Raw genomic sequence first — 27986 nt, 5'->3', positions numbered from 1 at the left:
ATTTCGTGCGGCGTCGGCATCCGTCAGGCCAGCTTTCACCGTAACCACCATGTCGCAATGGGGCCAGCCCCAGCAGGGGTTCCAGTACCCGATGCAGACTGGTTTTCAGCCAGGGAACCCCCAGTTCCAGCAGAATGTTCAATTTCAGCCCCAGGGCCCACAGATGGGCCAGCAGCAACCGCAGTTCCAACCTACAGGCCAAGGTTTCCAGCAGGGCGGGTTTGGTGCGCCGGGAGGCGGTCTACAGCCTCAACCAACCGGATTTCCGATGCAGAGACCTGCAGGATTTCAGCAGCCTCAGCAGACAGGATTTCCAGGTGGCCAGCAGATGCCTCTACAAGCTCAGCCGACGGGATTTGTCGGTGGTAACTTTGGCCAGCAGCAGGCAGCACCACCCCCTGTTCCCCCTCTTCCCCAGCAATTCCAGCAGCAGAACCAGGGAGGCCCGATGCAAGGTCTACAGCAACCCCAGCAGCCAAATCGATTCCTGACAACGTCGCCCGGACTCGGCGCCGGTCTCGTGCCACAAGCAACAGGGTTTCCGGTTCGAACTGGCCCCTTGGTCCCACAGGCGACAGGTTTCGTCGATCCTCGACTGCAGATGATGTCACAGACGTTCATGCCCATGAACACCTCCGCGCCCTTCACGCCTGGTGGAATGCCGCAGCTCCCACCGCAGCAGAATCTCCAGCAATCGTTCCAGCAGTACAATCAAGATCAGCGCGGTACTGCCACGCAGCAGATGTCCTGGGCCCTCAGCAAGGCTGAGAAGAAGAATTACGACAGAATCTTCAGATCTTGGGATACCAGCAACTCCGGTTTCATCAGCGGTCAGAACGCTTTGGAGGGTTTCAGTCAATGTGGTCTTCCGCAAGCTGAACTGGCGAAGATTTGGTTAGTCCTTCTTCGATTATCATTGTTTCTATGCTCTGATCTTTATCGCAGGTCGCTCGCCGATATCGATGATCGAGGCAAGCTGAATATCGCCGAATTCCATGTTGCAATGGGTTTGATCTATAGACGTAAGTCGCGCATCGCCCCTGTGCCCAAACGCCAACTCACATCTTTCCTCAGGACTGAACGGGAACCCGATCCCTGATGTCCTTCCCCCGGAGCTCGTTCCACCATCTGCACGCGATCTCGACAGCTCAGTAGATTTCCTCAAGGATGTCCTCAAGCACGAGTCGCGTTCCAAATCCCCATCCAGTATCGACTCCCCCGTATCTCGTCTCAAGTCCCGATCATTCAACAGCTCTGGAAATTCACTGGAAGGTCGCGACGCTACCATCTACAAGCATAACGACACCGAACCTCCTGGTGGTTTCTACAAGCCCCGTTCGCGCCACGTCGATCGAGATGCTATTCGACGTACCGACGACGACAGCCCCTCTTCCGACTTGACGGACATGAAACGCCAACTCGCCAACACAGCGCACATGCTCGACCGCGAGTCGGAGGCTCATGCTGCCCGCACGCGAGAGGATGAAGAGCTCGATCAAGAGATGGCAGACCTGAAGTACAGGGTGAAGCGCGTCCAAGAAGATCTCGACTACAATTCACGTGGCCCTCGCACAGCTGCAAAGGAGGATGAACGAAGGAAGCTGGAGCGCGAGTTGCTGAGCTTGATGCACGAGCGCATCCCGGAGGTCGAGAGGAAGTTGAAAGCCCGAGAAGAGAGGAAGGAACGAGAGCGTAGGGAATGGGCCCGTAACCGCGACCGTGCCAATGAACGCTTCGGAAGGTTTGACGCGAAAGAAGACTCTTACTCTCGCCGATACGACGATCGCGACAGAGACTACGATCGACCATCGTCCCGCAACTACGACAGAGACAGGGAGAGGGACCGTGATTGGGACAGAGAAAGAGACAGGGATCGCAGCTACCGCCGTTCGCGCTCGCGGTCTCGCTCCCGCGACCGAAGGGATCGTTCTCGCGACAGGGATTACGACACTCGCAGTCCACCTCCCCGCTCTGGTGCATCGCCCGCGCCGCCTTCTCTGCGACCTGACTCTGCCGCCTCTCGTGCAACTCCCAAGCCTGTTCGTTCGCCTGCTCCAGACCTGAAGAACATGACCCCTGAGGAGAGGAGGGCACATGCTCAACGACTTATTCAAGAACGTCGAATTGCCCTCGGCTTGGATGTTGCGCCTTCCCCCACTCCAGTCGATACCAGCATCGAGGATCGTTTGCAGCAAGAGAAGAAGGAAGCTGAGGAGAAAGCGAAGGCTGCCGAGAAAGAGAGGGAGGAACGAGAACGTGCAAGGAAGGAAAGATTAGAGCGGGAGAAAGCAGCGAAGGAAGAGGCTACCGCACCCCCGACTGTTGCTGTCACACCGCCAGCGCCTACTACCGCTCCAGCTCCTCCGGCTCCCACACCCAAGGCTGCTCCCCCTCCACCTAAAGCTCGAGGCGCTCCTCCCCCACCTCCTACTCGCAGTCGCGCTCCTGCTCCTCCTCCACCAACCCGCGCAGCGGCTGCCCCAGCCCCTCCAGCTCACAAGGAACCTGAAGTTGATCCCGAGGAGGAGTTCCGTGCTCGAGAAGCCGAGTTGAAGAGACAGCGCGAAGAACGGTTCCGTCAGCGCATGAAGGAACTCGAGGAAGAGGAGGAGAGGTTGGCTAAGGAAGAAGAAGAGCGCATCAAGGCACGTATCGAGGCACTGAAGCAAAGACAGGCCGCGAAGCCACCCTCGCCCCCTCCCGCTCCAGCAGCACCCGAAGCACCCCCGGCCCCTCCAGCCCCTCCAGCTCCCCCCGCTCCTGCACCCCCTGCTGCAGCTGCCGTATCGGCACCCGTATCGGCTGTATCTCCTCCCGTTGAGAAGTCGACTAATCCTTTCAGCAAGTTCATGAAGGAGCAAGGAGGAGCGGCGGCGGCGGCTACATCCAGCCCACCTGCACCACCTGCAACAACTAGTACCACTAATCCTTGGGCTCGACCTCAGACTGCTCCTCCTCCTAGCCGAAGCCCAGCACCTCCCGCCCCCAAGGGTTCATATCACATTGCTCCCTCTTCCAACACCGACGACGACTGGGACGATATCAAGGAGAAGGACGACTCGGACGACAGCAGCGACGAAGATGAGATCGACAAATCTAGAGCAGCTCGTGCCAATATCGCTCAGCAACTATTCGGAAGCATGCTTCCTCGACCTCAGTCGGCTGCTCCCGCTTCCACCGGTGGGCGATCTGCGACCGCTTCGCCTGCACCTTTGAGCGCGCCTCCTACCGCGCCTCCAGCTCCTCCGGCACCTGCTCCCCCTGCTCCCCCAGCACCCGCCGCGCCAGCTGCCCCTCCCCCTCCTGCTGCTCCTCGAGCACCGGCACCCGCATCCGGTCCTGGTGATGTCGGTGCATTGATGGCCTCGATCCAGGGAGGTCTGAGACTCCGCCCGACCAAGACTGTCGACAAGAGCAGGCCCGCTGTCACAGGAAAGATCATCGGTGACGCCGCACCACCCGAGCACATCAACAATGCTCCTCGACCGGCGTCTCCTCCCACACCTCGACAGGAGTATACCTCCCCTGCCCCTATTCCCGAAGCTCCAGCTGTGAATGACGAATCGTCTTCCTCTCAACCTTCTCACAATCGTGGACAGTCTGTTGATTGGATGTCCAACCGTGCGGCGGCAGATGCTGGAATTGCCCCGGTTCCACAGCTCCCCTCTATGGCTGAGGCTGAGGAGGATGATTACGAGCATGTCGAGGTTCCGACTGAGGCGCCAATCCCAGCTATTCAAGTCGATGAACCCGCCGATCCTTCTAGCGAGCTCATGAATGATATTGACAAGTCCATTGGTACGTTTGTTTGATTCTTCTTCCTTGCGACCTATTCTGAGTATCAATTCAGAGCACCGCGTTCGTTCGTTGTACGCATATGAGGGTGATGGACCAGAAGATCTGTCCTTCGCCGAGAACGTTATTCTCACTGCCCACCCTTCCAAGACTGGTGGCGATTGGTGGTATGGCAAGACGGTCAAGGATGGCAAATCGGGTCTCTTCCCCAAGACTTACGTCGAAGTTGTTCGTCCATGTGAGTTCAGCTTTGCGGTCTTAGACAGCCCAGTGGCTGACTGCTCTTTCTAGTCAAAGCTAAGGCTCTCTATGATTACGCACCTGAGAACCCCGATGAACTTCCGCTCTCCGAAGGCCAACTCGTGAGCGTTGTCGACAACAGCGAAGAAGAATGGTGGAAGGCGGAGAAGGATGGAGTGGTTTTGGTCGTGCCGGCCGCATACCTGGAGCTGGTCGAGGGTTAGTCGCTTTACCCACTCACTCTCCTGAGTTCTCCCTTTTCTGTCATGCTTATGTTGAATAATAGGCTAAAATTTCTTTTTCTGCTCTATATCCGTGTACACGTTCTTCGAACTCGATATTTTTACGAATACTATCCCCACTAAATCCTTGGTTCTCGCTTATTCGATCTCGGAATGGAATAATGGCTTTATATTTCGTTTGAATTCTTTTTGGATTATCTCTTTGTTGTGCTGATTATGTTCAGATACAGAACCTACCGAACTCCCTCCAACAACACCTTCAAGAATGACGTTGTCCATAGCAACCGAATCGCAGAGCTCGACAAGCGTCGATCATAGCTTTTCGCCCAGGAAAGGAGAAGAAAGCTTAAACGCCCCTGAGAATGCGGCGAAACAAGAAGCACCTGACGATTCCCAGACCTCGAGCGTGGGCGATAGTACTGACGTAGATGCTGAGACTGGTTCTTCAGATTCCGAATATCTATCTTTCGAAGAAAGCGACGACGATGATAACGACGCCCAACTCGAGGATACTGAAGAGGAGAGGATGGCTAGGGAGAGGGAACGGCAGATGGTCCTGGAGGCTGCAGGCCTCATTGTCAAGACTATCGATGGGGTGAAGCCTCCGCCGACCAAGCTAACGCGTACGAGGTCGAAAGCCCATCGACGGCCAGTGTCACCATCGACGACCAGTTCTCCACCGAAGCGAAGAGCGCCCCCAGAAGCACCAGTGCGACGGAAGCCGCGACCGAAGAGGCTGCTGTCGACGGACAAGGAGTTGCCACCCATCCCTATCGAGATAGAGGAGGAGCAGGAATCTGCGAAACCGATGGACCCTGTTGTGCAACTGGATGACGCCTACGCCCGTTATGAATCCTTCAAGAACCAACAGATGGAGAGCTTGAATATCAATCGGCTGTCGGTTATTTCAACGGATTCAGGAAGCTTGAGGAGCTTATCCCCGACTGTCGCGAGCTTTACGCTTGTCCAACCTCCTTCTCCCGGTGCCACATCCTCTACATTCTCGCTCGGTTCGAAGGAAAATGCAACCCCTCACAAGGAGTCGGAGCCGCAACAAGACAAATATCGCTCGCACTTCCGGCACTACTTTTCGAGAAGCCGGACGCCCGAGTCGACTGAAACGACGCCTTCTAGCATCCGCAAATTGCAGATTTCTGGTCCAATGCCACTAGGCTCTGTCACTCCAGCGTCTAAATCAGCAGGAGCCAGTCCCCGCAACAGCGTTCATGGTGGAGCAGCTTTGCCTGGCAGTCCAAAAAGCTTACAATTCCAGTCCATAAGTGTGGTTAGGCCTGGGACGAGTGGTGACCATTTGACGGTTGGGCAGCCCTTGTCAGCGGCTTCGACGGTCACACCAGGAGTGGACAGTCCCTCAAGAGCTGCGAGTCCGACGTTTGGTACTGTGAGTCCTTTCCTTGCCTTCTTGTTTCTCTTTGGTTGTTGCGCTTTCCGTGGTTGCTGATGGGCTTTTGTTACCAGTCGTGGGCTAGTCTGGTGGACAAAACTGCGCTGGAGGGTATCCCGAGCAACGAGAGGAAGCGACAGGAAGCGATCTTTGAGCTTATCAACACCGAGGTGGCGTATGTTCGGGACCTGCAGCTGATAGTGGAGGCGAGTGTCCACTAGGTAGCGGCTCACGGGCTAGCAAACTAACGATGAGTTCTGCAGGTCTTCTACTCCAGCATGCTTGACATTCTCTCACACAAAGAAATCACTGTCGTCTTTGCCAATGTTGAGGATATTCTCTTGACCAATACTGTATGTGCGCTCTACTTTACAACTGGGTTCGGTTTAAACGATCAAATTCGTTCTTAGGCATTCCTTAGCTCACTGGAAGAGAGGCAGAAAGAATGTCGTCTCTATATCGACAGGATAGGAGACATTCTTGTCAACCACTTCCCTAACATGGGTGTCTATCTGGAGTACTGCGTCAATCAGCAGCAGGCGAACAAAGTCCTTCAATCGTTAATACAGAGCAAGCCTGCCCTGGTGGAGCATTTGAACGTAGGTGCCTTGATTATGACGTGACGTGTAGGACGACCTGACATGGCATCTGTTGCATAGAAACTGAAGGAGAATCCTGCAACGCGCAACTTGGACTTGTCGAGCTATCTCTTGGAACCTAGTGAGTGGATACCGATATCTTGAGATCTGTGTTGGACTCATGCGTCGTTTCAGTGCAACGCATCACCCGATACCCGCTACTCATCAAACAAATCGCACACTACACCTCTGCATCGGAGTCGGCTGAAATCTCGGAGCAGAAGGCGATTGCTGAAGCCAAGGAGCTGAGCGAGAAGTTGTTGGATTCCATCAACGAAACTATCCGCGATCAAGAGGGCAAGGAGACGCTGAAGAAGCTCAGTGAGGGTGGATTGTGGATAGGACAGGGGTTAGTACTCTACTACTACCTTGTCGACCGGACGTGATGGTTCTAACATCGATGTAGGAGACTGGACCTCACCGCTCCCACTCGTTACATGGGTGCGAGGAAGCTCTTGAAGCAGGGTGTAGTGGCCAAAGCGAAGAGTGGTCGCAAGTTGAAGGCATTCTTGTGTAGCGACATCTTGGTTTTGACGGACCAGAGCGGGCGAAACCTCTACAGAATGGTAAGGTGCCGCTCCCTCCACCCCAGATGCCCCATGCTCATTCTTCGTACAGCCCATTCCATTGGCACATGCCGAGGTCAAGGAGATCACTGGTACTCTCAGAGGTGCGTTTCCCTATACGACTGGCAAGGCGTTCGCTGAAAGTACACGGGTGCAGACGACACCGGATTCCAGATTCTTCAACCCTATCCAAGAGGAGGGGAGTCGATCAACCTGAAGGCAGCTTCGCCTAAGGAGTGTAAAGGTCCGTCTTGACGGTTCTCATACGCACATACTACACGTGTCTGACCTGTCTCGCAGAGTGGATCAAACAAATCGAACTGGCTAGTCGGCGGTGCCGACATGCTGAAGAACGGGCTATACGCAAAGGCTACCATTCTACCCCTCGCCGATGAACTACACTTTATACGTTTTGAGATCCACGGGCATTACATAGCAACCTACCATTTGGACATTGCACATCTTTTCTATCATTTGCACTCATTGAATCTCGTTTTCCCTCCTACCAACTAATCATCCACACTCCTTCCCTCTCTTCTCTATCTTCAGATATTAGCATACTATGATCTCCTTTCATTATTGGGTAATTTATTGGCTGCTACCTCTCAACACTTAGACGAACGGGCTCCATCATTGTGCTAGTTTTCTCAAATATCGTCCATATCACAATGAATGCATTGACATAGTTGTACTCTGTACAGGTGTGCAAATTGGTGTCGGGACGCGGTACTAATCTAGTTCGTCAAGGCTTCGTTGTTCCCAGTCTCGGAGAGAGTCGAGAGTTTGACGATATTCCAAGAGATATTTGGTAAGGTCCCGGTACAGTAGTCGAGTTTCGGCATCAGGTTCAGATCGCGGTTGGTTCTGCCAGGGGGTGGACTTGATGTCGCGATAAATGAGACTGTGGAGGTAATTATGGGTGGGTACCAGAATAATCAGTACGTGTACCTCGATAGTTGGGCACATAAGGAGACTCACAGAGCTTTGCCAAACCAGGACATTCGGGGAACAAGGTCTGCTCCATCCCTCATCTCTAAGTCTCCAGAGTCGTCGGCATAGCCTCGGGTTGCGATATGGCCGTCCTCCCACCTCCGCCGACGGTCGCAGTAGTCGTGAGTCCGGGCTTCAAGGTCGACGGTATCTCTGGCAATACGATCTCCTGACCATCGTCTTCGCCGTTGCTTGTAGTTTGTGTGGATACGAACGGGGAAATCCCTGGACTCAAGAACTGGTGCCCCATCCGTGAACTTTCTAGATGTGATCCTACGAGGGTGCCGGCGGAAGTCCAGGATGGCCACACTGTCCACGAGGCGTCAGATTTCATGGCCAGAACAGTATTGCTAGGGAACTCGCTCGTCTTTCATGCCGTTCCAGTACGCTGAGCACATGCGTTTGACGAACTGGCCAATACCCTTGAAGAAACCTGCCACTTGCTCTCCTCCGCGCGCATGGATGTCCTCGAACTCGCGAGCCTCGAGTTCAGAGAATGGATTGGACCCTGTTGCGCGCCGTGCCAGGATTTCTTCCACAATCGACCGGATGTTCTGTTCCTGCTGCTCAAGGTCTCGGATTGTTGACCTGAGTTCAATTAGGTCTCCACTACGAGTGATCATTAGCCCACAAAGACGTGAAAGAAACAGAACATCACATACACCGTGAATTCTCTCGCAACGACCAAAGTCTGCGCGTAGCCTGCAACAAGTGCAGCCAATACCAATGACGAAGCTTTGATTTGAACCATTGTGACGAATGTAGAGGATTCCTATACTCTTGTTTTCGAGGAACCAGTCCAGGAAATTGCGCTCAACGCTGATGAGGAGAGTATGGGGAGAAGCCAGCTCGAGGTTCCTGGACACCGCCTTGCGCGGTGATAGAGATACGGGAATTGCCGGTTATCCGGATCTCACGGATCAGGGAGGACTTGGGAGATAGGGGCGGGTGACACTGATACAGACATCGGAGAGGTAATGGTATAGGATGCGTCGTGCAAGGGCCTGCCAAATAAATACAAGTACACTAGGACAATATAGAAACAAGGTAGAGAAAATACCGAATGCAAAAACATAATATACAACCCAAGACACCAAAAAAGCTGAATCTACCCTTCGTATGACTGTGACAACGTTAAAAATATCTAGCGTGTTCTTGATGCATGGGTTCTAACGTCTTGAAGGATGGGGACAGTCTAGGAAAGTGCTGTGACTGAGCAAGGCATACATCGAATAGGGTTCAGACTTCTGACCTTGTCAATTCTTCGTATCCGTGACTGACCAGTCCTCCCATCCGTTTCTTCCTCCCACCGCTCGCCCAGGAACGATGGAGCACACCCCTCTATCCACTGCATCAAATACTGCACTCGCCACAACGGCAGCTGCTACAGGAGCCCAGGAGCTCCCTATGCATCGGAGATTGCCTCCTCCAAAGATGTACCCCAAGGCCTCTGCTCGACTTGGCAAAGTGGAACTTGGATCCTGATTGTGTCGCCAAGGGTTGAACTCGAGGGAATTCGATCCCCAGATAGCGGGTGATCGAAGTACTGCTTGAACGTCGGCGTAGTGCTTGACCCAAGAGATACGAGGAAGAAACCTGACCAGCAGGTTGGCGATGGGCTTCGGGAGTTTCGACAAGGAGGGTCGGATGGTCTTCCTTGCGATGTGCTTGGATGGAGGTTGCAGGCGCATGGATTCTTCTACGACATTCTTTGGCGATATGTTCGCGTCGGCGTTGGCCTCTCTGAAGGCGTTGTCCGTGGGGTAGGCGTAGAAGTCTAGGAAGAGCTGGGTGATGGCTTTCGAGTTGTGAGAGTAAGCGACCGTTGTCGCCACCACTCTCCAAAACGTTTCCCAAGCGGGAATGACGATGTCGACAGGATTGGGGAAAGTGGTGATATCAGGGAGTAAACGACGCAAGGCATCGTTGAGCTCTGGAAGGAGGTGTGAGGGAATAGGCGAAGGGTCCTTTGAGAGGGACCAAAGTTTGTTGATATGACTGGCGGCTGTGTAGATGTCGTCGGGTGAGAAGTCCTCCATGGGCACATTAGCGCCCAGAAGCCCGACCAAGATCACCCGCAGGGTGACGGCCTGAATGAAGATACCGTAATTGACTGAACCGGACCTGGCGAGACTCAGCTCGACATGGATAGCCTGTGTAGAAATATCGCGGAAGGTCCCCCATCCGCGTTTATTAGCGCGCGACAAAAGGGATCGGGCAGCGGTGACAAAGCTTCGATGTACGCTCGGGTGGGGTGAGACGAAAGTGTTGGTGATACCAAACGCTCGAACTAAGCGCTGGTTTGGTCTGGCGCGGTCAGCCAGGAGGGTGCCAACGTCGGCACCGTCGGGGCTGAAGAGCTGGCGGATGCCGCCCAGTGAACTATGACCCACAGCACTCTCCTGATTCAAGGAGATTGCAATGAGGCATAGCAAACTGGCCAGCAAGAACGCGGCAATGACGATTGAAGTGGATTGCCAGTCGAGCATGACGAGGATCGAAGTTTACTGGAGATCGATTGTGGGGCATTCAGAGCTATTTAACATCTTTCCCCAATCGTGGGATACCTCCAGTATGACTCGCGAGCTTGGAAGGCAGTCCTTATCTCTGCCGCATGTCATAGTCAATCACAGAGCATACGTGCGTTATTAACGCTTGGAAACATCTAGTGACATGGTGAACCGCAGAAGGAGAAACTGCGGGTCTGCGGAAATAGAGCAGGTTCGACATGTGAACGATCGAAGAACTTGAAGATGGCTGCGGGTGTGATAAGCGCCCATCGTGTAATTAATTCATTTCCCCGCCCGCGACCCCACAGTGGACCTGCGTACCTGGCTCATGTGAACATGTCAAGTATCTGCACATCGCCTGCGATGGTCCAACATTTGTTTGAAGCTGCGTCTGGGCGCAGTCTGGTGGCGAGTATGGGAACGCCGCCGCAGTATCAATGCCATGCGTTCCCCGTACCCACTCGGGTATTATGTAGCTGATGTGCTTCGGAAAGAGGGTGCATCCATGCAGTTGCCAGGCCTACTAGCTCAAACATGAGGTAGGAAACTACTCCACTGGATCGTCAGGTGCGATCCCAATCGGAGAAGGGAGACAAAGTCGAAGAAAAGCACAGGCGCACATCCAAGAAAGAGTTGTGGGGCTACTAGGGCATCGTGAGTTTAGCGATACTTACCTTTGAAGTAGAAAGATACTTGAAGTATACTCACGTATCGCTGTTATATCATAGAGCCAGACTTATGCGAGTCAATACTGTTTGTTGCGTTCGTCTGTTGGGGTACGGTTAAGTAACTCGTGGCCTGTGAAGAGACGGGATCCGCCGTCGAGGAGAGGACGGTGCTCAATTCGATGAGTATCTGCCGCAGCACAGGACGCGGCATTCGGTGCCCCTCGGGTCCCAATTTGGACCTCCTCGGACCCCCTTCCTCCCTCAATCGGCGAGTTCATCAGCACTGCTAAGCCCAAAAGGGGAAAGGGCAGATACCGGTTCTGCCTCAAGCAGGAGTAACTGCCTTCCAATGCAGGCGCCGGTGCACCCAAACGCGCCTCATGCACATGCTTTCTGCACTTGTCTGCAGTAATTATAAGTGGTCTAGCGCTTACCATTTGTTTTGGGCGGGCGACTGTATGTAGTCATCTCACTTATTGCATTTTGTTCCATTCGCTCGTCATGGTATTTTTGTCACCAGCGGAAAAGTTGCATCTCGGCACATCGAACTCTCCTCAACGTATTTTGTGCTTTACCGCCATCATCACGTGGATGTAGTAGTTCACTCAAATACATTTGTTTGGACTGATAACGATTCACCATGCACGCGATAGCATATTCTGTGCAAGAAACCAAAATCTATTCACATGAAACGACAACACATGAGTATGGCTACGGTACAAGAAGCTACAAATTAGGGGGCTGCAGGCGCATAAATACAAAGGTGGCGAAATCTGCCGGGGCCTGGTTATTCTGGGCGCAAAACTGGGTGTAAAGTGCATAGTCCTGAGCGAGTTGTTGGGGATTGCCAAACGGCAGGGATGATGATGTTACAGCAGGGGTGGATGCCGCGGTGGCAGAGGACGAAGAGGGTACGGCATGATTCGATGCGAGGTTGGGTGAAGCCGACGAGGGTACGGCCGTCAGGGGCGCAGCTGTGGATCTGGAAGCCATGAAAATGGACGACGAGGACGACGCTACACTGTTGGCGTTGGCCGTCGTCGCCGATGGGTTCGCAGGAGTGGCGGAGGTTACGACGAAGCTGGGCAATGGCGCAGCAGGAAGCGGGGTAAGGGGTATAGCGCCTCCCGACGAGGAGGGTGGGTGGATGCTCTTCAACCGTTTGGAGTCTGGGATGGAGGTCTCGTCATTGTCTGGATTCGCCCTCTTTTTCCCCGCGGTGCTTGGCCTCAGGGAGGAAGCCCTCGGAATAGCATCTCGCGCTGCGTGATGTCTGCCGAATGGGACAGCGGATCCCCCACGAGCCGTGTGGGTAGCGTTCGCCTGTGGATCGCGAGGGGGGGGGGTGATGATTCCGGACTAGGCGATGTGATGTCCACGGCGAGTGAGCGGCGACGGCGGGGGCTGTCGGGCTCTTCGTCGACAAATGCGAAGTCTTCGTCGTCATCGTTATCGATAAACGCAACCGGGCGCGAATGTTTGGTGGCGCGGATGAACTCGACCTCTTTTCCTTTCCCCAGTGCGGACGGCTTAGGTTTGCGACGGGGAGGCGCTGCCAAGGGGGTGTCGTCGTCGCTGATGATGACGTCTACGCGTCTCTTACCGTTACGAAGTTTGGGCGGTGACACCTCAGGGGGGTCCTCATCGTCACGGACGTCGGCGTTGGAAGGTTCAGCAGATGTCGGTCTTGGTGATTTAACCTTCGACGCCGGTTTGGAGGAAGGGTTCGCTGCACGAGGGAGCCGACGAGGCCCGAGGTTGTCGACCCGGTCGTTGTAGAAGCGACGTCGTGCGTATTTTGCGGAGGAGGTGGGGGGCGGCGGAGCTTCAACGAACAGAGGGTGTTCGCCTGCCTTGAGTGCTAGTGAACGATGTCAGCTCGCTGCATGCTAGTGGGAACACAGGAATGACGATCTCACCTTCGGGTGTATGTTTGACAAAACGAGGCGGGTTACCCCCCTCGAGCGCCGTCTTGAGATACCGGATGTTGTCGACGCCGATGGTACGAATGCCGTTCCGACTGGTCGTCAACATTTTGGCACTATTTTCGCCGGGGAAGGGACAGTTATGTGGCCAGTTGTGGAGAGAGACGCCAGCGTCGAGCATTTTCTGCGGAAGTTTAATCCAGGGTATGGAGCTGCCCTTCACATCCACCCCTGCCTTCGAGAATAATGGCAAGAGGACGGACCCCAGCTCTTTTCGCGCGAGGGAAACCGGGTCGTGGGCTGCACCTTTGCCGTCGATGACCGGCTTGACGTCCTCTTCGTCATCGGACATGGTAGGTGGTGCGGCAGGGGTGGTGGATATCGGAGCCGAGGATGGGGAGGCAGGCGGGCGCGACGGCGACAGCTGGACCTGGTCGAGTTCAGGCAGGCTTTTGGTGTAGGCGCGGGAGACGGTGTCACTACCGAGAGCGGAGGTCAGCACGGAGGATTTTCCAATGACATTATATAACTTACAAGACGTGAGAACGCAACTGGCCCACTACAGCCGACTCTTTGCAGCGTAACCGGTCCTCGAAAAACCCACTTGCGTTCGGAGTGGAGTAGATGTATGAAATGCCTGCATCTTCGTTGACACTCGAGCCAACGAGGACGAATACACCCTCCACGCCTAGTGTCTGATGCATGAGGAGTACCTACAGACACTCCGTTAGATAATCGCGCTGTCAAGACTAAAAGATCCTACATACCCGACTCTCAATGTCGCTTGCACGCTTGTTGAAAGCCTTCTTCTTCTGTCGATGGGTTTGACTGTCGGCGAGGTCCATCAGGGCGGATTCGGTGGACAGAAGGTCCTTCGCGTTCGGGACCTTATCACGGAACGTGGGCCAAAAGTCACGGGCTAATGGCACAGCACAGGTCAGCGCCGATAAGTAAACGACAAGGAACACATGTACGTACGTGTAGAACCTTCAACTCCTGGGCACAGCTGCTTCACGAGGTCCGTGTTACGGTGAAAGAACGGCTGAAAGACATTCCAAGGGTGTCGTACACCTGAGGAAGCTACAGCAGCACGACTGGCGAGGGCGTTGTAAATGACGGATGGTTGGCGTTCGATTGCGGCTGCCGTCTCTTCTGCGAGCTGCGCCATCTTATCGACGCACGCGGAGATTTTCTGCATATCCTCTTTGGTGGGCTTGCCAACACGGAAACCGTCCAAGCGGTCCCCTTCCTCACCAGAGAGGATGCTTGAGGCAGGAGAGGGCGGCAGCTGGACAGGCGGACTGGGTGGTGGTGGAGGGGCAGTGGGAAGGGTCGTGGGCTGGAGAGGCGAATGAGAAAACATATCCACAGCCCTGGAGACCTGGTGTGGCTTGGAAGCCGAGCTGAATAGATCGTTGACGTGCGTCGCAGGCGTAGGCGTGAGCGGCGATAGTGGCGTATGGTGGACCCCTTTGGGGGTGTCAGTATTCTCCAACGATGATGCTGGTGTTCCTGGCGCAGATGCTTGGTGGGGGGCGGTGGCATTGTGAGGGGTAGCAGGCGTCCCAATGAGGCTGGGTGAGATTTCATTGGTGCACAGGGTCATAAGCTCCTCCTCAGAAAAATCCTGGAGCAGCCTGACAATCTCATCAGAGGCCCTGGTAACTGCGACATCGCCAGCGTTCGAGCCAGGAGTATCTGAGAGGGAGGCAGTGGAAGGTTTGTCGGCGGCGGTGGATGCTGAGAGATGGTTAGAGGAAGACGCGAGCGCCGGTGCCGGCACCGGCGCCGATGCCGCTGCTGATGCAGAAGCCTCAATCCTTTTCGGGGTGTTTCGGAGCGAGTAGCGATTGGGTATAGGCACCACCTTTCGAGGGGTTCGAGTCTTCTTCTGTGGGCTTTGATTCACCGGCACAGGTGGGGGAGCCATAGAATTTTGGGCATGTGACGTCTGCCCGCGAGGAGCGGGCGTCGGAGCAGGAGGCGCCGGGACCGGGCCGGTGGCAGGCGCACCGGCGGGAGCAGGCGCAACGGCGGGAGCACCGGCGGGAGCAGGCGCGGGTGGGGGAGCACCGGCGGGAGCAGGCGCAACGGCGGGAGCAGGCGCGGGTGGGGGAGCACCGGTGGGTGCAGGCGCAACGGCGGGAGCAGGCGCGGCTGGGGGAGCACCGGTGGGTGCAGGCGCGGCGGCGGGGGATGGCGTACGAGCGGGCGCAAGCGCAGGCGGATGCGGCACGACGGACGATGGATAATTATGCGTCTGGGCAAAAATCGCGCGGGGGTCGAAGGGCTGAGGTGGGACTTGGCCAATGAAGCCTGGAACAGGCGCACCGAAATTGCCGAAGTGGAAAGGCGAGGGTGATCGATGCTGCGCTTGAGCTGGCATCGGTGGCACACCCGCTACCTCCGCAGAATGTTGATGGGGTGAAGGTTGGTTCAAGTGGGCCTGGGCTTGTAGCATGAACTGGAAAAGGTTCTGCTGTTGGACTGGGTCCAGATGGAATGAGGGTGTTCCCGGGACTAAGACATTTGGGGCGGACGCAAGATTGTTGGCACCAAGAATGGAGGTATTGGATGGTACATTGTAAGCTCCAAAATTGAACGCTGGAGGTGGAGGAGAAGCCGCCGGATTAACAGCGAACGGCGTAGTGTCGCGCGGTTGTGCATCTCTGCTGAGAGGACGGTGAGTGGACGCGGACGATGACTTTCGTGAGTATACATACTTGGCAGACATAATGTTTTGTCGAGGCGGGGAGATGCTCCTGGATGTTCAAATCGCACGCAGAGGGGAAGAAAGAAATTGGGGGATGCGAAATTCCATCATGCACCAATCCCTTTGCTTTTCTGGCACCAATTCCTGGTCGCCAGTCGAATGCCGCCCCGCTTCGTGGAGGTGACATGCAGGAGTTCCTTTCTAACGCAGAGGTCGGCACGTCGTCCCTAGTAAATTATCTATCAGGGATTCGCAGAATTTGGGACTGGGATTCGGGGAGAGCACTCACCTGCCCGAATTCTGGAAGGGTGACCTGCGTCATGGCCACCTCGCCCACAATTCACGCTGGTAGTCGTCGCAGGCCAGGGGGACCGTCTCTGAGAAATACGATCGAGCGTCGAGAACTGAAGAACATTTATGCCTTCAAGGTTGAGTGCAGCATCCTTTTTTTTTTGCATTGGCGCACCAACGTGTCCTGCCTGGCACCCGCCGAAGGACTCTCCCACGCCCGGACTTCCTTGATCGGAACGCTGAGCTGTCCCGCATCTTCGAGTTGACAGCTTTGGTACCTGACCCATTCCTGCTGGCCCCTCAGACCCGACTCCCCATGTCTAAACTCCTCGTTCGTTCACGCCCTGCTCCTTGTCTCCATTATCGAAACCTCACGTAACACTAGTGAAGGACACGGGTAACCCGCGGGTAAATTTACCCCTACCCGTACCCGTACCCGCGCTTACCCGTACCCGCAACCCGACGGGTATTCTGCACAAAACGAGCCCAAGAACGTCCAAAACGGACCAAAAATGAGCGAGATATACTCAATTTACTTAAATCAAGCGTAACCCGCCCATTTTATGGCCGTTTTGGACGTTTTTGGGCTCGTTTTGAAGGGCGCGGGTACGGCAACCCTTACCCGTACCCGCACCCGCGCCTACCCGTACCCGTAACCCGCCGGGTATCGAAAACCCGTGTCCATCACTACGTAACACTGGCAAGGGCAGGTATCAAAAAACAAAGGCGCAAAACATACTAACGCTCCCTATCCAGTCAACGCGCCTTCTTCAAATGGGCTTGACTCGTTTCCTGTCACCCCTGGAGACCAGAAGAAAGAAGCACGACATCGAAGTGCGTCGAGAACCGACTGGCTCCTTCGCTGCCGCGCGCAACAGCCTTTCCAAAGAGAGGTGCGCAAGTCAAGGAGACCTTTGCTTCGCGAGTGTTATTAAACGTAGTGTTTTGGTGTGTTCGCCACCCCCCTTGGCTGCCTCTAACGTCCAAGTTCTCATGGCTCCCGTCTACTTTTCCCTCATTCTCATCGACCAGTTTATTCAGGAGCAGATTCGTCGGCACTTAGACAGGTATTGTATTGTGTTCTCGCGCATTTACCAGCCGAATCTGACTTTGCGCCTGACGCAGGTTGTGGCCTCCAAAGGGACTCGAGGAAGGTGGACGCCTTTCAGGTCGGCAGAAGAGGTACCTGTGGGACTGTGCCTTCTATGCCCTCGAGGCTCTCGAGAATGGGACTTTCGCCCGCTTCGTGGCGGATGTGGTCATGCGTTTCTACGTGACTTGGAAAATCGCCTACAAGCCTTCCTGGACGGTGAAAAGGCAGGTCGAGGAGGACTTCGTCGTACGTTTTCCCTGTCAATGCCTACTCTTAGCAGCTATACTCACATCGAGCTTCAGAGCATTCTCGTGGTCCTTCATCAAGGTTACCTTCACGGAAGGTGGGTGACGCCGGAGTTGTCGTGGCCTATGATGCTGGCGTTGGACAGCAATGAGTGGGAAGGGTACATGGTGTGTTCAAAAACCTCGATTGGGATACATGTACACTAACAAGCGGTGCCCAGCGCCCCCTTCGACAAGAATTGGAGCCAGTCCTGCAGCGTAAGGACGAAATCGAGGTCTTCAACATGCTCTTGCACCCCGCTGCGGTAGCGCCTGCTGAAGGCAATCCTTCAATGTCCGATGGCGACCACGGTGAAGACGACGAGTCCGAATCCAGCGGGGCCGACCGTATGAGCGATGTCGACGAGAACTCCGACTCCCAAAGTTGCACCTCCGAGAACGACAACGAGGACGACGACGATGATGATGATGACGACGATGATGACGACGATGGTGACGACGATGATGGCGACGACCGCCGAAATGGGACCGACGGTGCCATTCCTGCGTCTGAGAGCTGCAGTCCTTCGCACCGCACCCCATCCCCTCGCAAGCCTGCGCCGGAAGTTATACCATACGATTGGTTGGAGTACCTGAAAAGCATCAAGGACCCCGAACCCTCCGATTCCGAATCATCGATGGATTGCTATACCCCGTTGCGCTTCCAACGCTCGCCTAGCCCTTTAGGCGTGCGCCACGTTACCCCGCCCGTCGACGATCGAGAGGGAGAGAGCATGGACGCCGATGCGGACATTAGCGTAGAGTACTGATTTTGTTTTGTTTTTTGGTTTTTGGCTTTTTGTTTTTATGTATATTCTTATCGTATCTTGGCGCATCTGTATATTGGGGAAACTGTGACGAATGTAGCGTCCAGATAGGCAGTCGAATATAATGTACCATGTGTGTCCTCGATGCATGACTTGCTTCTTGCGTAAATCGATTCCGTTTGTGGCACATAGCCATCCCAACAGTGATGGCGGAAGATGCCGTGAGGAGTGTATGAGGCAATTAAGCGCCCGCCTGACGAAGACGGTGAATCACATTAATTTATTATGACATACATTTGCCTCGTTCTAAGCATCATTGTATACACCACCTGATGCATTCGATTTCGACATTACACAGGCGCAAGGCAAGGCGCTCCGTGCTGCCCAAGGCAGCCAATCGTGGGGGTAACCATCCGACTTCATCTGGGGGAAGCCCGGGAAGGTTTTTCTGTCATTCTCGGTATTTAGAAGTGGGGTACAGCGGATGTATGGAGTACAACAAATTCACTACGACACGAACACATAGCAGCGACAGAGTCATTGTCCAGTCAGAAGCAAGCGCTTAGTTGGTCTTGGGGGTAATGAGGTGAGCGGTCTTGGTAGAGAGGGCATACAGGAGCGCTTCGTACGCGTCGTCGACGCTGTAGACGGCGCGAGGGACGCCGCTGACGAAGGAGTCGGCAATGCACTGATAAACCCGGTAAGCGTTTCTGTGTGGATTGAATGCGCTAGAATTGGCGATGTACTCACAAGATTAGTGAACACTCCGATGCTGGTACCAGCCGTAACGACGTAGAAGACTTCACGGGGGATGGTGGCCTCGTTGACGGCCTTGCAGCTTCCGCACTCGACGTGAACGATGTCGGACCTGACACCCTGCACCGGGGTAGCATGCATGACAATTTCTTGGAACGTGGCCTTGACGGCTAGCGTGGGCGAGGTCAGTTAGTGAACGATGGAGCGAGGAGTGGAGATGAGGTAGCATACCCGGGGTGTTAGTGGTGTTAGTGGTGGAGGACATGTTGCTTTGTTTTGGATGAACTGTGAATTGCAAGGGGAAGTGGCGGATGAAGAAAATACTGGGATGCTCTGGCCTTTAAATACTCTCGAGGCGATGTTTGTATGTGAAAACTGAATGCGCAACGGAATACTACCTGGTCACGATGGCCAACGGCAGAATACTCTCTTCATAGTCATGAGCTTATTGTCGTGTGGCAGGACAGAGATTACATAAATTGTCTTTTGCATGAGTACTTGAGTGCTATCCATGGAAGGGTGATTTCCACTTTCATGTAACACGTGTCTTCCATATACATTGGGAAACTTTTATTTCATTTGATGGTTTACATACTCGCACTGCCCGATCGTCTGGAACAACTGCGTTTGGTCGAAGTTCTGAGCGTCACCCTATTTTCCGTTCATATCGTGAAGCAGAGTTTACGCACCATTTCCCTCTTCCATTCCTCGAAATTACTTTGAAGCATGTCCCTCCAGTCCCAAGAAGTTTCCAAGTGGCCTCGGAACGTCGCCGCTGCCCAATAAAGGCGACGGGCAAGTATGGTGTCAGGCGGCATTGGAGAATCCCTGACTTCAAAAGATCGCACCCTACGGATCTCCTTCCGCTTGTTATGGAAGGGGCTATCATTTGGGGACCATTGGGTCTCGAACATTCCATGGAACTTCTGCAGAAAAGCTTCTTGCTCGTTGGTGTCGAGGGCACGCTTGAAGTAGACGCCGCCCGTCAATAGTGTTTCGTTTTGGTGGATGGAGAGTATCACTGTCGCATCCCGATACCATTTCTCCCTCACCACGAGATCGTAGGAGACGGGTGTGCGTGAGTTTCGAGGACAGATAGCGAAGCACATTGGATTGTTCGGATGCTATTCTCCACGTCGAACAGTGAATAAATAACAAGATATACTGTAGATTTTCGGGAGAATATAGCGTTCTCTAAATTAAGGAGGCGGGAGAATACAGTACGTTAAGCTACGAAGTAGAATCTAACAGGTAGGGGATGACGGTGGAGTTGATGTGGAGGTAGCGCGGCGTAGGCGGCGTCTTCGGGGACCAGTGGGGCTCTGGGGATATCCCAACTGCTGGAGCAGGGGCGACTGGAAGAAATCAGCACATGTATGCGATGGAAGACTTGAAAACGCACCACTTCCTCACCCCACCCACGATAATCCAATGCCGCAAGGGTTTTCCAGTTACTCTTCGCAGTCAAACGAGGCCAGAGCCCTAGGGAAATGTGTATACGAAGGTTTAATTTCTGTCGCAAAGAAGGTTAGAACGAGGACGATATCGATAGCGGGGGTAGGGTGCGTACTCGGGAAGTTTCCTCTCTGGCACTCATCTCAGCCTCGCGCGTTCGATGCACTTGCCGTTGGATGGGCCATCGGGAGAAGTACAGCCGGTAGAATAGCTCCATGAACTCTTCCTCTTCTCCCGAACGCAAAGCTTGTCGGAGATATGCCGAACAGAGGCAGACGAAAAGCGCTTGAGCACGCGTAAGAGTGGGGGCGGTGGGTGTAGACATGGGGAAGATGTGGTTGCTCGTCCTCTGCCCCTCCAGCATTTATGAGTGGAATGGGCAGGCGTCTTTTCGAGAAACCCGTTTGGCATTGACAGGCAGTGAGTTGGTGTCCATGGACAGGTCAATTCTCTGATTAAACGCCTTGTCTGCACTCTTCCTGGGGGGATATGCATCGGTGCTTCTGCCCGAGATGCATGCGTAGGTGCCAGGACTTCCTGCGGAAACCGGGATCTAAGATTTACGGAGCTCTCGGATCGGAACCCATTGCCAACGTTTCGAAAGTGAAACATATCGTGAGTTTACCGCCCTTGTACATACTCATTTTCTTTCAAAAATGCCACCACGTAAACCCCGCAGTCAGCGCCTACGCAAGGGTTTTTTTCCGGGCTCGATCCCATCCAATTTGAAAAAGTCAGACAATGCACCCATTCCTACTTATTGAGTTTACACCTCGCACTGGTACACTCTGTTCAAATCGCTCTCATCTCCGGTACCAGCCTTTCAGCATGCCTCGCCCCAAGAAATATTTCACAAAGGAGGAGCGTCGCCAGGCTCATTGTGCAGCGAATAGGCGTCGGTACCAAAAGTAAGCCTTCATCGTGCCCTTCCCAAGTCTTTTAGACTTATGCTTTCCCGAAGGAAGAAGAAGGAAATCAATGAACAACGGCGCCAAAGATATGCCAAAAAGACGAGGCGGTGAGTACGTCGTGATGGAACGACATATGTCCTTCTCATGTTAGCAGTGCGAAGAGAAAGCAGGAAAAGATGCAGCGGAATCAAGATAACGAGGATGCATCGACGAGCGCCAAAGATCCGGCGCTTAATCAGTGCGTCGTGACTGACATCATCGGCATCCGAGTCTGTGTGCTGATGCGGCTATTACAGAGAGAGCTGCGACCCCAGGATGAAATACGCCATCGCCAGGGTACAGGCGATCGAAAAGAAGATCCTCAAGCGCACGGGGAATTGCTTGAAAACATACTTGGAGTCAGTGTATGAGGCAGCGATCGCTCACGACCGCCCTTCCGATCCCATCGAGGACCATTTACACGACCTGGAGAACCAATCGTCGAAGCTGTCTCGGCATTACGACACCATTCTCGAGGTAGCTGGAGTATGTGCTGCAACTGAGGCAATCGAGAGGCAGCGTGCACACCTGACGAAAACGGTAGATATGCTTCAAGAGCTGTGTGCTTTTGCGCTCGAGGGCAAGGATGTCCTTCGTTCACAATTCAGGCGAGGTCGGCTGACTTTCCAGTCCATCTCTATGTTCAAGAGGGGAGAGGTTTCGCATAAATGAGTCACGTATTCGAGCAGTTACTTTACACAACAGGGAGAGCTAGTACATGCTGCAAGAGAATATGACGGAAGAGGTGTACTTCATTTTCTGTGATTGCTGGGAGATGAAAGCCGCGCAGTAAAGATGCGATGCACGCCAGTGTCCATACCCCACAGTCATACGAGTTGCTTTGAAGTGGCGAGAGCTGAGAAAGTACATTGAGTGACGAGTGTGCAAAGTTTCAGGGAGGCGACTTACGGTAACGGGACTCGCGCTCCACCCTTCCTCAACAACAATGGGAAGAGGGAACCCATGGGCATTAGACGCGATCACCAGTCGACAGACGAACTTCATAATGAGCTAGAAAACGCGCTTGTCAAGATAATGTCAGTTCATCACACACACTGTACATGCGCACCTGAAGGTCATGGTCCCATCCTCGGCGCCTGCCCAAGCTGTCGAATAACACTACGCGTCGCTCTCGCGGGTAAACCACCGCAAGCACCCAATGGTGCTCGTCAGGACGATGGATGGGCAGGATCCAGAGCGCCTTGCACCAGTAGCTTGTGCCCTTCGTCCGTCGCCAGAAGTCGCCGTCGGTGTATCGAGCCTTCACCATGAGGAGGTCGTGCGAGGAAAACAACGCGCACTCGGGCGCGCAGTTGAAATCTCCAAACGATAAGTCAGGAACTATCGAGTGGTAGAAATGCGCCGCCAAGCCGTTCATGCATTCGTCGTTCAGACAGTTCGGTCCGCTCAGCATGTCGATTTCCCGGCGCCCAAATACGAAGCTGGGTCGACTTTGCTCATGCAGGTAAACTCCCCGTGGGTCCAGCGATTGGAGAGCTTTGCGCTGCGGAGGGTATCGAAAGTCACTCAACAGGAGTTGGTCGCGGAGAGGTGCTGCCGGGGCATGCCATTCGAGTGTAACGGGCGGGGTGTAGTCATGCGCCGACGAGGGCGCGTCCTCCAGAGTGTCGTCTGCTTCGCCTCTCACGAGAGTATCCAACACCAAGAGCTCGATGGGGTCAGGTGCTCGGAGTGGATTTGACGAGTCATGGGGAAGGTTCGCATCTTCGTTGGCATGCTCATCGTCGTCAAGTTCCTCGGGTTCCTCGTCACTATCCTCAACTGCGGCGCCCAACCCTGCCGTGTCTGGACCGTGACTTGATGGGGGTAACGAGTGTTCTAGGTCGTTCGGAACTTGGGGTTTCGCCTGGTTGGCCTGGGCGGGGATTGTCGCTGGAGGGAGAAATGTGAATCGCGGGTGGCCGCCCAACGTCGAGGAGTCTATGTGTGACTGGTACCGCACATCGGAAACAAGAGAGGTGCGCCATCGATGTTTCAGTTGGAGGTGCGCGTCCCGCCAAAGGTGCAGGACTTCTTGGAGATGGGAATCTGTCGGATGGACTGTCAACGCTGCACTAATGCATGGCGGTTGGGAGAGAAGAGAAAGGGCGAACGAAATAGGAGGACCAGAATACGTACTTGCCGGGTCGCTGATTGCATGGTCAAGCGCCTTCAATTCGCGCCCAAACCACCGACACATGTTATCCGCTTCCACCCCAATTCTCCTTCTTTCTTCCTGGGCGCGGTCTCGTCGATGAAGTCCTCGAATACCTTCTCGCACTGCAGGATCACCAAGCCACGGTGGTATGCCTTCTGGGCTGACCGTAATCCAGACATCTTCATAGAGGGTTGGATCGTCCCGAAGGGTGACTAGATTTTCGGTAAGTGGGCTGGGAAGCGGTAGGTTCCATTCCTTTTTGTAGATCTCCTTCAATTCGGTGCAATAGCGGTTAAACAGTCGGATATCCCCGAGAAGGGCTGGCGTGCGTTTCGACATGGTGCCTACGTGAGAATATGTGATGAGCGCCATCGTGTTACAGGTGGAGAACACATACCTAGCGCCTGATGCCTTCCCCCTGCGGCCTGATGCAACCGTTCCCATTCGAAGAAATTGCCCACCGCTCGCTTCCGGATGTTAATTTTGAGATCGCGGAGGAGGAGCAGCTTTTGAACGAATGCTAGGTCGATCCCCTCAAGTTGGGGAAACATCTCCGCAACATTCAGCGACGCGTAGAGCTGCTCTGCTTTGGCCTTTAACCTGCCATTCATGTCTTCAAGAGCCTCGATTGTCTTGTTAACGTCGGAGCCTTTGGCGGAGCCGAGGGTTGCACGGGCGTCTTCGAGGCAGTTGTCCACCATGTCCATGTTTCTGTGCAGCCGCAGCACGGTGTCGAGTTCCTTCTTGAGGCGTTGGGGCGCATCTGGATGGTAGGTCAGTCCCATCGTCACCTGTCAGGGCCGAGCACTCACGAGCACGGACAGATAATTGGGCCTGCTTCTGAAGTTCCCATTGCTCTCTCAACTGCGTCTCGGAATAATTACACCCCGCCAAACACTTCTCAGCTTCCTCCTCGTGGGACGGTATGCCATCCTTCAGGCGCCTACGTATCCACATTCCGAGCTCTTCGTGGAGCTTGGCTGCCGTGGCAGCTGCATGCAACTCTAGATAAAACAGCCTTCGCTCTCCCTGCCAATCCGTGAGCTTTCAACCCGTAGACACCGAGGTAGTTGCCTACCAGAGCCATCCGCGTCAGTGGTATCAATTTCCGTGACCCTGACCAGTATCGTTCCACCCCTTCACCATCAAATGTGCCTGCTCCCTTCACCATACGCGGGTTGTAGACGAGCTGACACGACCATTGGTGCGCATATGCGTGCATGGCGCTTGTAGCCCAGCGCAGTCGGTCGGTTACGTCTTTCAGGAGGATCTCGTACTGCTGGTGTTCAGACATGCACGGGAGGGCGAGCTCGACATTGCGTACCTGTTTCAAGCTTCTGTCCACCACACACCCAACATCGTAGAAGACACCGACAGTAGCATTTGAGGGTAGAAGGGTGAGGAGTCGGGTGACCATCGCCAGCGCGTATTTGTGCTGCTCTCCAGGCGTATCGATGTTGACAATGAAGATAGGGATGTCGTGGCGGCAGATCAGGGCGGCCATGCCTGTGTCATCGAAATGGTCGCTGTTGGTTTTTGCCTTGCTGCCATCCCCTGCTTCGTGAGTGCTTTGGCAGTTGTCGATTGCTTCGTCGGGTACCTCAGGCTCACGCTCCTTGCGCTCACCATTACGGGCTCTCTCTATCAGCTCCCCAACTCGATCAACCTCTTCTTTAGGAATAAGACGTTGGCGCTTGAAAATTTTGGAACAGGTGCCCACCGAACGGAGGTGGCGTTGGGAGAAGTTGGCGTCCGTGGCAACTTGTATGTCACATCCTCTACAAACCTCCGTGTAAGTCATCAAGAGTCAGGTGAACAATGGCGTAGACATACATGTTGAAGGGACGGCCGAATTGCTGACCACCGAAACACGCTGCACATATGTTCTGCAAGTACCTATCACACTCCCGCCGTGGTTGCTGTGGTTGCTGGGGCTCCTGTCCGGCAAACAGCGAAGCGCTGTCTCCGGTTCCCACGTCACCTGCTCCGGTCCCAGCGGGATCGGAAGAAGTTCTTATGTGCGCGGGAGTTTGGGCAGGCGCGGGAGTTTGGCTAAGGGCGGGGGGCGGGTTCACCACGTCGGGAGTTGCTGCCGCTTCGGGAGCGTCGTCGGGAGCGGCGCCTGGGTTTTGGCCTTCCACTTCCTGTTGCGCCTTGCATATGGCACTCTCTATCTCGGCGTCAATATGCTGCTTGAGGACGGCATACCAGACCCTGGCTCGCCCAAGACTTTTCCTGAAGGGATCGTCGACGATTTGTCCCTGTCCGTGGGTATTCATTTCAGCGCGGACGCAATTCTTCTGGTCGGTACTCACTGGGTGTTGCCTGTTCGTAAGAACATACCCCCTCTTTCTGTAGAAACTGTTCTGAGCTGCGGCAATGGCGTTGTCGGCGATAAACGACGCTTGAAACAGAGCTTCGTAGTAGTCGAGTAGGTCTAGGTCAATGGCGATTTGTGGCTGCGCAGGACCAGATGGGAAGAAGCCATGGGACAGGAGGACGGTGGATATCGGATTGCATCGACAATGGGTAAAGGTCGCATATTCCCATCCTGATGGATATCAATTAGACAACGCAGGGAATTGCAACGACATGATAGACTTACGGTCGAATAGCAGGCACAGCAAGGTTTTGGCCTTCATGGATTTGCACTGGCTGATGCATGGAGCCTTTTGCTCTAATGTACGGCCATCCACAAGGTCCTTCTTGGGTGTACGGTAGCGACCTTGTTGATACTGTAGGTAGCAGGCGGCGAGTTGGGGGATAAGTCTATGCCATCGGTCGTGCTCTCTCATCCTCTTCGTGGTCGTAAGGATGGATTTCTTCTTTTCAACTGGCTGCTTGGATGTGTGATTGTCGGTGGGCTTGGAAGGGGGGTCGGGAGTTATACATGCGTCAGAGGGCAACATGTCCATGTTCATGTGGACGTCGTTATCCACACTGACCGCCCGACCCGGTAGCGCAGACTGTATCAATTGCTGCATTTTGAGAGCCAGGCTTTCCTTTTGCGCTTGCCGAACGTAGGAATTCGTCTTCTGGCGCTCCTTTCTGGTAATGCGTTTCTTCACGGGGGATTTATACGTGTTCCCTAAAGCTCGTGAAGGGGCTGGGTTCGTGACATTCTTTTTCTTTACGTTTTGGGTAGTGTCGACAGTCATAGTCAATGGCCGGTATAATACAGCAGCGTTTATGAACGGTAGATGAAGGGGGTAGTTACGGTGGTGATGGTCAAGGTCAAAGATCTAAAATAGTATGTCCATCTCACGCCTGCCTCCTGGTCCAGAAGGATTCGCTGCATCTGCTCCGCTGCATCAGCCTATCCGCTCGGCGCCTAGTGGCGCCTACAGGCTCGTTTGGGCGTCTGATGGCATCAGTGCACGGGCAGGTGGTTCCTGAAGGGGTCTTCTGGATGGTCCAAATTGCCACCCGTCAGGTCCATTACTAAGCGTTCATTTAGGTGCCTAAGGTGATCTGCCGGTTCCGCCCAGTACCGGACGCGGCTTAACGCGTCGAGCCGTGGTTATGATCGTCTCCGTCGATATGTACTTGATGCCTGGCTGAATTTCACTCTCAATCAGAGGGCCTCTTGTCTACTCTTCAGCTGAAAGGCAGGCAGAGGCATAAACTAACACGTTGAAGTCCACCAGTAAGAGACGCTCAATCTCCATTCGTTCAAATGGTTCTTATTTTCTTGCACCCCAGAACCCTCGGGAGCATGGCGGTTTACTAGAGAGAATACTTAGGCTTATTTGTGGAACAATAATGACATCAGCTTCTAAGTTTCTGTTGGAATTTGGAGAAACCCACAAGTTACCGCTGGCATGGCTTCTCGAGGCTTCAGTGTGGGCGCATTCAAGGGCAGACCATATGGTGATCGGAGAAGGTGTTTTTTTCTGAATCTGCCTCAAAATCTCCTCTTCATAGTCTCAATCCTTGTCACTGTCCCTCGCAAGACGATTGAAAACAGACCAGCGCAAGGTCGGAAAAGGTTTAGCGCCCATGCGTGGTGCCAAATAAAGGAATTGATCCGGGCTCATGCCGATTCATTCCGCCTTTGGTTGTGCCCAGTCCTTGGCTCGCGGGCATTTTGCGCGACGCACACAACTCTTTTCTGTTTCCCCATCGTTGTCCCTGGCGCCCGTTGGCTCTCGTCACAAACAGCCGTGTAGCCGTGCGCTGTTCACAAGAACCGTCATTGAAGCGATGGATATCAGCGAATAGTAGGCCGGAAACGACTCATGGATGTCATTGCACGCCAATACTAATCACCAATTGGCTCTTGGGTGTAGGTTGTGCTCGTCTGGGTTGATTGATGAACGCCGGGAACTGGTTATCCCGCATGCAGGACACGGGCAATCACTGAATATTCCCTGTGGAAGGTCCGAGTCGTCACCCTCCCGATCTCAGCCTCCTCTGGGAACGCGGCTGGAACCAGAATGGTTTCAGTTGACAAGGACATAACACGATCTGCTTCCACAGTGTTATAAAAAGGTTCTTGATGTCCATCAACGACGAGCAAACACAGGAATCCTCGAAGCAA

The 27986-nt window shown here is 54.2% G+C and overlaps 10 protein-coding genes across 10 annotated transcripts; 3 read left to right on the top strand and 7 right to left on the bottom strand.

The window, feature by feature from the left end:
- Positions 1–49: 49 nt before the first annotated feature.
- CC1G_06124 (hypothetical protein) lies at positions 50–7281 on the top strand (the record flags this gene model as incomplete). Its single annotated transcript, XM_001839882.2, has 15 exons — positions 50–894; positions 946–1022; positions 1075–3798; positions 3851–4033; positions 4087–4254; positions 4508–5679; positions 5757–5894; positions 5946–6035; positions 6093–6281; positions 6342–6402; positions 6456–6669; positions 6727–6886; positions 6939–6990; positions 7044–7130; positions 7187–7281. 15 exons carry the CDS (start codon positions 50–52, stop codon positions 7279–7281), a joined length of 6255 nt encoding a protein of 2084 aa, XP_001839934.2.
- A 262-nt stretch (positions 7282–7543) lies between these two features.
- On the bottom strand, positions 7544–8708 carry CC1G_06123 (hypothetical protein). The gene is made up of 4 exons (XM_001839881.2): positions 8539–8708; positions 8240–8485; positions 7865–8185; positions 7544–7787 (listed from the first exon to the last, which is right to left on the bottom strand). Exons 1-4 carry the CDS (start codon positions 8625–8627, stop codon positions 7616–7618), a joined length of 828 nt encoding a protein of 275 aa, XP_001839933.2. The 5' UTR covers positions 8628–8708; the 3' UTR covers positions 7544–7615.
- Positions 8709–9132: 424 nt separating this feature from the next.
- CC1G_06122 (hypothetical protein) lies at positions 9133–10365 on the bottom strand (the record flags this gene model as incomplete). Its single annotated transcript, XM_001839880.1, has 1 exon — positions 9133–10365. One exon carries the CDS (start codon positions 10363–10365, stop codon positions 9133–9135), a length of 1233 nt encoding a protein of 410 aa, XP_001839932.1.
- Positions 10366–11780: 1415 nt separating this feature from the next.
- CC1G_06121 (hypothetical protein) lies at positions 11781–15713 on the bottom strand (the record flags this gene model as incomplete). Its single annotated transcript, XM_001839879.2, has 7 exons — positions 11781–12377; positions 12434–12915; positions 12974–13458; positions 13514–13692; positions 13747–13898; positions 13958–15651; positions 15703–15713. 7 exons carry the CDS (start codon positions 15711–15713, stop codon positions 11781–11783), a joined length of 3600 nt encoding a protein of 1199 aa, XP_001839931.2.
- A 1263-nt stretch (positions 15714–16976) lies between these two features.
- On the top strand, positions 16977–18130 carry CC1G_06120 (hypothetical protein; the record flags this gene model as incomplete). Its single annotated transcript, XM_001839878.2, has 4 exons — positions 16977–17050; positions 17109–17322; positions 17379–17489; positions 17543–18130. 4 exons carry the CDS (start codon positions 16977–16979, stop codon positions 18128–18130), a joined length of 987 nt encoding a protein of 328 aa, XP_001839930.2.
- A 559-nt stretch (positions 18131–18689) lies between these two features.
- CC1G_06119 (hypothetical protein) lies at positions 18690–19148 on the bottom strand (the record flags this gene model as incomplete). Its single annotated transcript, XM_001839877.1, has 3 exons — positions 18690–18815; positions 18878–19053; positions 19115–19148. 3 exons carry the CDS (start codon positions 19146–19148, stop codon positions 18690–18692), a joined length of 336 nt encoding a protein of 111 aa, XP_001839929.1.
- Positions 19149–19545: 397 nt separating this feature from the next.
- CC1G_14006 (hypothetical protein) lies at positions 19546–19992 on the bottom strand (the record flags this gene model as incomplete). Its single annotated transcript, XM_002911921.1, has 1 exon — positions 19546–19992. The coding sequence occupies one exon, from the start codon at positions 19990–19992 to the stop codon at positions 19546–19548; it is 447 nt and encodes a 148-aa protein (XP_002911967.1).
- Positions 19993–20113: 121 nt separating this feature from the next.
- Positions 20114–20663, bottom strand: CC1G_06118 (hypothetical protein; the record flags this gene model as incomplete). The annotated part of the gene is made up of 3 exons (XM_001839876.2): positions 20114–20238; positions 20306–20396; positions 20454–20663. 3 exons carry the CDS (start codon positions 20661–20663, stop codon positions 20114–20116), a joined length of 426 nt encoding a protein of 141 aa, XP_001839928.2.
- Positions 20664–21166: 503 nt separating this feature from the next.
- Positions 21167–21960, top strand: CC1G_06117 (hypothetical protein; the record flags this gene model as incomplete). Its single annotated transcript, XM_001839875.2, has 4 exons — positions 21167–21246; positions 21300–21356; positions 21404–21487; positions 21546–21960. The coding sequence occupies 4 exons, from the start codon at positions 21167–21169 to the stop codon at positions 21958–21960; spliced, it is 636 nt and encodes a 211-aa protein (XP_001839927.2).
- A 22-nt stretch (positions 21961–21982) lies between these two features.
- Positions 21983–26604, bottom strand: CC1G_06116 (hypothetical protein; the record flags this gene model as incomplete). Its single annotated transcript, XM_001839874.2, has 9 exons — positions 21983–22144; positions 22198–22299; positions 22358–23790; positions 23844–24209; positions 24259–24475; positions 24525–24722; positions 24771–25224; positions 25280–25997; positions 26052–26604. The coding sequence occupies 9 exons, from the start codon at positions 26602–26604 to the stop codon at positions 21983–21985; spliced, it is 4203 nt and encodes a 1400-aa protein (XP_001839926.2).
- Between the last annotated feature and the right edge of the window lie 1382 nt (positions 26605–27986).

This window comes from Coprinopsis cinerea (genome assembly GCF_000182895.1).
Source record: "Coprinopsis cinerea okayama7#130 chromosome 2 map unlocalized cont3.2, whole genome shotgun sequence".
Lineage (NCBI taxonomy): Eukaryota > Fungi > Basidiomycota > Agaricomycetes > Agaricales > Psathyrellaceae > Coprinopsis > Coprinopsis cinerea.
This window is presented reverse-complemented; position numbering and strand designations above follow the sequence as displayed.

Coding starts and splice junctions, on each gene's coding strand:
- CC1G_06123 (XM_001839881.2), bottom strand. CDS start 8,627: ATGGTTCAAATCAAAGCTTCGTCATTGGTATTGGCTGCACTTGTTGCA. Junction 8,186..8,239: donor TGGAACGGCATGAAAGACGA/GCGAGTTCCCTA, acceptor CCTCGTGGACAG/TGTGGCCATCCTGGACTTCC. Junction 7,788..7,864: donor TCCTGGTTTGGCAAAGCTCT/GTGAGTCTCCTT, acceptor TTACCTCCACAG/TCTCATTTATCGCGACATCA.